We start from the raw sequence: 8,299 nt of genomic DNA on the forward strand, positions 1-8,299 counted from the left end.
GCAGATATGTGTTTCTTTTATCTCGCCTGGTGGTTTAGAAGATATGCTTGTGTTATATTCTAATGTTGTTATTTGATATTGTAATGTTATGACCCCGCTCGCAATCAGTGTAGTTGTAAGAATAAAAAAATGTGCGCCATTATGATACCCATGTGCGGTTCACACAAGAATCAAACTGACAGTGATATTAATACTACTAAGTTAAGTTTGTTTTTCTTCCTTGTCATTTGAATTAATGGGACATTTTCTTCTTATTTTTAATGTTAGTAAGGAATAATGGGTTTCAGGGAAGGGAATCAGTCGCATTTTATTTCCCTGGAGAAGAATGTTTAGACTAAGAAGCGCGTGCGGGTCATTGAGGACTCTGTCTGGTACGTGGTGTTCATATTGCTCTTCTATTTTTGTTTGTGGCATTTATTCTTTGAAATGTACCTACCGAAATTATTGGCAACCATTAAAGCATTTCATGAATATTGCGTAAGGCTAAGAACTTTTACCAAGTAACCGCTTCTAATAAAAGCGTAAAATTATTGCATCCTTCACTGTTGTATCGCGGACTCTTTTCATATTATCAATCTAGCCGATAGTGCAAGCATGAACTTTTTAAACGATATAATGTAATTGTTCAAATGCATCCATTGGATTCGTCGTGCCTCGACTCCTCCCTCCTTGTTACCGGCCTGTATTTATCAGGATTAAGGCGGTCATCTCGAGTGGTAGCCGGTCTGACGGGGGGGGGGGGGTACACGCGACCCTTAACAAATAGATGGGGGGAGCAATGCCCACTGCCCCCTCCCCCACCCCCTCCCTCCCTCCCTTACCCCCGGAGCATGAGGTGCCAGATATTAATAAGGAAGAAATGATGTACCCTAAAGGGAAGTGAGTGCTTTTATATCTGAGCGATCCGCGGCAGAGGTCGTACCCCTGTCGTGTCAGAGTGGTGAAGTGTGTTCGTTCTGAAGCTCGGATCACCGCGACCGTAGGAACGCTGCGATCGCTTCCTCATTTTGAAAAAAAAAGAAAAGAAAAGAAAAGAAAAGAAAAAGAGAATCCACTCAGATGAAACTGGGAACGCGTCAGTCGACCTACGCTCGGGGGGAACCTCAGAAAATATCCTACCAGTTGTGGCGATGCACGTTGCACGTTGCACCGCGCTCATGACCGACAGCACCATTGATTTTATACAGGCATGCCCGCCTCCTCCTGCTGCTGCTGCCGCTGCTGCTGCTGGCGGAGGTGTTGCAGAGATGGGAAGGGGGGGGGGGGTAGAGGGTGGAGATGGGGATGGGGATGGGGATGGGGATGGAGAGGGTGGAGGTGAGGGAGATGGGGATGGGGAGGGGAGGGGGGGAGGGTGGAGGTGGAGGTGGAAGTGGAAGTGGAAGTGGAAGTGGAAGTGGAAGTGGAAGTGGAAGTGGAAGTGGAGGTGGAGGTGGAGGTGGAGGTGGAGGTGGAGGTGGAGGTGGAGGTGGAGGTGGAGGTGGAGGTGGAGGTGGAGGTGGAGGTGGAGGTGGAGGTGGAGGTGGAGGTGGAGGTGGAGGTGGAGGTGGGGATGGGGATGGGGATGGAAAAGGGAAGGGTGAGGGCGAGGGCGAGGGTGTAAGAGGGAGAGGGTGAAAGTGAAGGTGGAAGTGAGGGAGATGGGGATGGGGATAGGGATGGAGAGGCTGAGGGTGAGGGAGAGAAAGAGGGTGAGGGTGAGGGAGAGGAAGAGGGTGAGGGTGAGGGTGAGTGAGAGGGTGAGGGTAAGTGAAGTCTTGATTAATGCTTTGCCTGTTTTGTTATTACTAATTGTCGATGGCTGCGAAACACACTTGGGCCAGGTGAAAGAACGAATGGAAAGATCTCCCCCTTTTCTATGAACCACTATTATCGTTTTCCATTTTATTATTATTATCTTTATCATTATCATTAATATGGTTATCTTTATTGATATCATTATTATGATTATAATGTTTATTATATTATCATTAATATTATTATGATGATATTATTATTATTATTGTTATTATTATTATTATTATTATTATTATTATTACTACAATTGTTATAATTTTGTTATTATTGTAATTATTATTGTTATTGTTATTATAATTATCATTATTACTTTCATTATTATCATTATTACTTTCATCATTATCAATATTATCACTCTTATTATTATTATCATCACCCTCATCTCCATAGCCACTGCAATAACCGCTGTTAAAAGTACACACTTGACACTTCTTAGTACCGCTAAAAGTGCCCGATGTTTGTTAATCAGAGGAGTCGCTATTCAGTTTGCAGCCAATTTGCAATCAAAGCGGTGGTGATAAACGGCACTCCTTGATATGAAGTTTAGCATTGACTAGTACTGTTATACTAAGTAACAAAGATAAAAAAAAAATAAAAGAGAAAAATTGAGCATATTAATTGATTTAAATGATTTTTTTCTATACTTAACGACACAGATTGAACTTCGTAATGACAACACTACCTGTACTTTCAAACCGGATATGCAGTGCGCAGAAATAGTCACACCAACCATTCTCATAACACGGAAACAGTCAATCCCAACGTTCCGCAGAAATCCTCAAGAAATATCCCGCATTCCTCCATCCCACACGAAGTTCTTAGCCGCTCACGTATGGGTCTCTCGATTTTCATTTTTGAGATTGGTGGCTCGGCGTCCATGCGGAGAAGCCTGGAATTTATTTACCCGACCCGAAGAGGCTGGTGGTGAGGTCGCTTCCAGGGCGCCATGGAATTTTCTAGGCGTCGCTGTGGAAGTGGTTGGCGAAAACCGTTAAAATTTCAAAGGGATTCTGTAACGCTTTAGTATTTGCGAAGGTTCAAAGTTTGTAGCTGTTTAAATTGAATTGTAAGTTTCATTATTTTATAATTATTGTTTGGATTATATTACCGTCATAATAATTATTATTATACTACTACTATTAATGATGGTTATAATAATGATAATGATTATAATGATTATAATAATTTTAATGGTAATGATGATAATGATAATGATAATGATAATAGTAATAATAATGATGATAATAACATTGACAATGATAACAATAATGACGATAATTATTGTTATAATCATGACAATATGGTTTGCCATATGGTATTCGTTTTTGCACACACACACACACACACACACACACACACACACACACACACACACACACACACACACACACACACACACACACACACACACACACACACACACACACACAGTAGAGTATGATTCCATCAGCTTTAGCGCAGCAGGAGAGGTAGAAACGGCGGTGCTTTGTGCCAGTGAAATTCCTTGATAGGAGAGTCTCCTTGGCGTGTTTACCTTGTACTTTTACGTCGAACGTTTGTGGCTTGGGAGTGTACTTTTTTTATACAGAATATGTGACTACGTTGCTTAGTGATATTTATCTTCTTAAATTCTGAATTTCCAGCAGAGGACTCATATCATAAAATCTACAGAAAAGTCAAAGAATAGAAAACATCCAGAGAACTATTATTATTTGTCAAAATCTGTGCAAAGTTTTCCGAGGCAGTCTGTCCACTCGCGAAAACCGATTTACAACACGTGTTCCACCACGCACTCAGAAAAGCACAGAAGAACTTCTTCCAGCCCACAGTCGCACACACGCAGCTACACCAGACCGTAGCTCCGGGCGCACGGACAGCACAGCACAGCACAGCGAGAGGAGAGAACATGTGCCTAGAAACAGTGGGCGTGTGGCTGCGGTCGTGGGTGGTGCAAGCCAAGGCGAGGTTTCGTTACCGCATCGACAAAGCCCATGCCGCCAGAGCCAGGAAGCGCTGGATCAAACGCCAGAAGTCGGTGATAAGGGCTAATTATCAGCAGGATTGTCACAGCGACCCTCTGGACCACCTGGGTCATCACCCCTACAAGCCCACCACCTATGTGTCTGACAGCGAAGACGAGGAGTGTAGGCTCACTTACAGCTCGGATCAGGTGATTGGTTCTCTCCTTCTGCCTTTGGCGCCATTTTCACCTACACACCATTGGGTGAACCTTCGCAGTGTGTCTTTATAAGCTTGTTCCCGACCGCTTTAGAAAGATAATAACTAGTGTCATGATGCGAATAAGTGGTGTTATTGTTATTATTAATCTTTGCAGTGAGTGTTTATGAACCATTGCTCTGTAATATCTGCGTGGAATTTCATGTTAAATGAGCAGTTGTCATCCCTTGCCATCTTCCCCTTAGTGAAAAGTCACTGTTTTCGCATAAACATTGTTTCAAATCCTGTCGGGTATTTATATGCAAGTTCGGATTGTTTTATATAGCATTGATTTCACTTTTGTCACCGTTATGGGTAAGTTTAATTTTAAATAATTGTTTAATATCTTATATATAGAATATAGATGATGAAACAATTATGCAGAGATTATTCGGTTCCTCTGCGACCAATCTATCTATCTATATATATGTGGGTGTGCGTGTGTGCGTGTGTGTGTGTGTGTGTGTGTGTGTGTGTGTGTGTGTGTGTGTGTGTGTGTGTGTGTGTGTGTGTGTGTGTATGTGTGTGTGTGTGTGTGTGTGTGCATCCGCGTGTGCATATAAAATTAATTAATTCACTCAGTCACACATGCATGCGCACACGCACACATACATGCACACCATGCGTACAAACCCTCGTAAATCTCCCAGTCGCCGAAGTGACCGTCTGTCTCCGCCTCCTCAGGGCGTCGGGGTGCTGTCGCCGCAGCGGCTGAGTCAGCGCCTGAACGAGAACGCGCTGGCCCGGGAGGCGGTGGGCGAGAGCGACGCAGAGCTGGCTCAGTATCTCAAGGATGAGCGCATCGCCCTCTTCCTGCAGAATGACGAGTTCATCAACGAGCTGAGGACCAACCGGGAGTTCATGACGGCGCTGCAAGAAGGTCAGTGCGCACAGTGCCTGCGTCGCCTTGTCAATCGCGGGGAGAAACACTGACAGAAGGTGATCGTGTGCCTTCGTATTCTGAAATAACGACGTGTTCCTCTGTCCGCAGATTATCAGTCCGAAGCAGCAGACGATGAGGAAGTGGACGGAACAGAGGTTAAGGGGCAGTTAGCTCATCTTGATGATGCTACGCTCAGAGAGAGAATTGCTACAATGGGTAAAGGTGAGCTCGGAACGTGTGAGGTTTGCATATTGAGGAATTACTGCCTCCACACTCATTTAATTTTTGCTTTAGTGATCGCGCGTGATAAAATGTAGACATGGTAGAATCAAACATAACCGAAATAAGTGTGACATTGCAGTGTTTATATGCTTCGACATAAACGTAAACGAATTTGCAGTACAGACTGTCTGAAGTAAATGTAATTGATCTTAAATTCTGCAAAGGGAATTAAATTAAATTTAAATTCATTAGCTTCATTATTCAGAGAAGTGTCCCAGTCTTTGCTCACTGCTTTTCATCTTCCCAGCCTCCAGGAAGAAATTTGCACAGATAGCAAAGGTATTTTCGCGACGTAAGCGCAGCGGAGGGAGAAGTCTCCTCCCCAGCACAGGAAGGGAACAGCTCCTCATATCAGCTGATCCTCTCATTGAAGATGATGATGACGACAGGCAGATGCAGGTCAGTGTTCATCCTGTGGTATTTAGCATTCGATAAAAGCCTCACTTGCATTTGATGTGGCTTTTCTGCAATACAACCAACTTGGAAACCAAATGGGAAATTTTATATTTCGGAGTTTGCACTCTGTGAATGATAATTGCAAGTATAGTAAGCATTTCAAGGGAGTTTCAATCAGGCATCTGTAGAGTTAGCGTCCTAACAATCACCAGTCATATATAGTAGTTATGGCATTTTGTTTCTTCAGGATAGAAATATTGGACTTTGTTAATGCCAAAATCCCAACAACATTAAGAGATGTTAACAGATTATAATGTCTATGATAAAACATTGATGGCAGAAGTGTGTAGATGCACTGTTCACTATGTATATGTAGATGGTTCTACAAGTTCTTAGTAACAAAGAAGCCAATTACTAGGTCTATCTGACCCTATTTATTTGGCCCATTCCTTAAAATTTTGTTAAGAAAGGGTTTATTTCATTACTATTATATATGTTATTAATGATAATGATAGTAATGTTTATACTGATAATGATATCAGTATTAATATTGAAATTAATGTTGGTAATAATAATGATATGGTAATGGGGTGAACATGTGAGGTCTAATAATTGTCATCTGAGAGTTAAAAGTCAAAACGAAAACTCACAATAGACAGTGTAAGTTCCCAGAGTCAACAGGTCATTGCACTACTGTGAGCATGAGAAAAACTTTTGATAATGATGGGCAGTATTTAAATCATCAGTAGTGCATTGCACTCTTAAGATTTATTATTTACCCTAAGCTGGAGGCAAAGACACCAATACTGTGGTTAGGATGTGATGCAGGTACATAAGCCTTAAATGAGCAAAGAATGTAAAGATCACATATGTAATATTCATATTAGTTTGCTAACTGATTTCAGGAGACTAGTAGCCATCAGATCAGTATAGTCTGTTGATTTTAGTATAATTAATAGGGCAATACCCTTTAAAGCTGTATTTATATATATATGATACCAAAATTATTGGCAGCACTCTTATGCTCATTGATTCATGAGTTTAGGGACACTGATTGACTATTGGGCCAAGATACATGTGGCTAGATGTTTGTTGTTGTGATAAAATCATTGTATCTGATAGGTTCTGTAGTGTTTTAGAAATGTTACAAATGGCTAGGTCACTTCTATTCACATTCAATTATGGTGTTCCAGCAAGTAGACGGAAATATGGCAGCTTCTCCAAGACATCTTCGGTAGAGGTATGTAAGCGACACCTGTGATGCAGTTACAGGACCATAACTTCGGTGTGGAGAGTCATCTCGCATTTAAGATGTGACGTTGCTGTTGGTTCTAAACGACTGGCAGTGGACGATTTTTGAGAAAAGGATGAGTGTGTTTGGGTTGGCCTTTCAGAGGGACTACTTAAGGCATAATAGTGTACCTCTTGAAAGTTTATAGATAATATGATTGTTTTTTCACTTCAAGAAGCATGGTGATTGTTTTCTGAATGTTGTATTGTGATGCAGTGAAACCAAAGCATTTTAATCTGATTCTTTTTTAATAGTAAGTTAGTTTCGTTATCAGTTACACTTCAAGTATGAGGAACATGTCTTTTCATGTTAGTGTTACAATATAATCAGGGCATTTATGTTAACATTTGGTTGTAATTTATGTAGTTGTCACTTTGACAGAAGTATGAATTATATCTGAAAGTCTGAATATGAATATTTTCATAAGAGAAAGCTTACATTAAATGTTCATATGAAGCTGTAGTCAGAATGGTTATTAAATCTTTCACCAAAGTTATCAAGAGTTCTCTGTATACTTATGTTTTCTTTTCTCTAAGGGAACCAAATCTAAGAGTTTTAATGACATTTCAATTAGAAATATAGGAAATTCATTTTTATTAAAATGATGTGAAATAAGACATGGGAGTGTTTTTTTGAGTAATGTATTAAGGTTTACATATAACATAAACAAGCAATTTGAAAGCAAATTGGTAAAGGTTGCAATGTAATATATATTAAAAAGAAAAATGTATGAATTATATGCCTAGTTTATTCCATATAGGTAAATTAAGGCAGTATTTCCCATGATTGCAGTATGCATTGTAAATGGAGTGAGCAACTAGCCAGAACCAGAGAAAGGAATTGGTTTTTGTGATCGGTCACAAGGAAGGGATGAGCAGCTGGCTTGTAATGGCAGGCAGATTGCTCTTATGCCATTATTTATAGATGGTAGAATTTCAAGCCTTTAATGGCCTTGATTACCGTAACAAATTATGAATAAAGATTCTTTTTCTTTTACATCAAACAAAAATATATATGCTATTGTTTAAGTTACAATATTATGGTCATATGACATTTATGATAGAGATTATGCTCAGTGCCAACACTAGTGGATAATTACTTTATGATTTAAGTATAAATCCTTTTATTTTAAGTTAAGAAAATAAGAAATATATGTTCTCATTGATGAAGGATTCTACTATTACTCAGGACAATAACAGTTATTTTTTGTTTATCAACTGATAAAACCTTCCAGTTCTTCTAGGAATGAAATTTGACAAATACAGATCATTGTGTTTATTTGCTTGAACTTTCAAGTAGCATTGAGTAGTGAAATGCTTGCATATATCTTTAAAATGACACACTTCTGTTAAACCAAAGGTGAGGATTTGCTGATCCATAAAGTTCAGCTTGTCATTGTCATGTGTATCTAATCAGGAGTATACCATTTTGAG

At 40.1% G+C, this 8,299-nt stretch overlaps 1 protein-coding gene across 5 annotated transcripts in view; it reads left to right on the top strand.

The window, feature by feature from the left end:
* The window catches only part of LOC122258470 (CUE domain-containing protein 1), an 80,537-nt gene extending 73,212 nt beyond the window's left edge, over nt 1-7,325 (top strand). For 4 of the 5 annotated variants that reach the window (XM_086537336.1, XM_043024433.2, XM_043024434.2 and 1 more), the window contains 4 exons: nt 4,699-4,894; nt 5,006-5,119; nt 5,427-5,578; nt 6,769-7,325. In XM_086537336.1, the coding sequence (XP_086393462.1) occupies nt 4,699-4,894; nt 5,006-5,119; nt 5,427-5,578; nt 6,769-6,813 (507 nt within the window). In that variant the 3' untranslated portion in view covers nt 6,814-7,325. Of the gene's footprint in view, nt 1-3,440; nt 3,968-4,698; nt 4,895-5,005; nt 5,120-5,426; nt 5,579-6,768 lie in introns of all 5 variants that reach the window. The other variant, XM_043024436.2, reaches the window with a different exon arrangement.
* The last annotated feature ends 974 nt before the right edge of the window (nt 7,326-8,299 follow it).

The sequence above is a fragment of the Penaeus japonicus genome, unplaced genomic scaffold (genome assembly GCF_977035675.1).
Source record: "Penaeus japonicus unplaced genomic scaffold, GWHDUDI00000001_assembly GWHDUDI00000005, whole genome shotgun sequence".
Classification (NCBI taxonomy): Eukaryota; Metazoa; Arthropoda; class Malacostraca; order Decapoda; family Penaeidae; genus Penaeus; species Penaeus japonicus.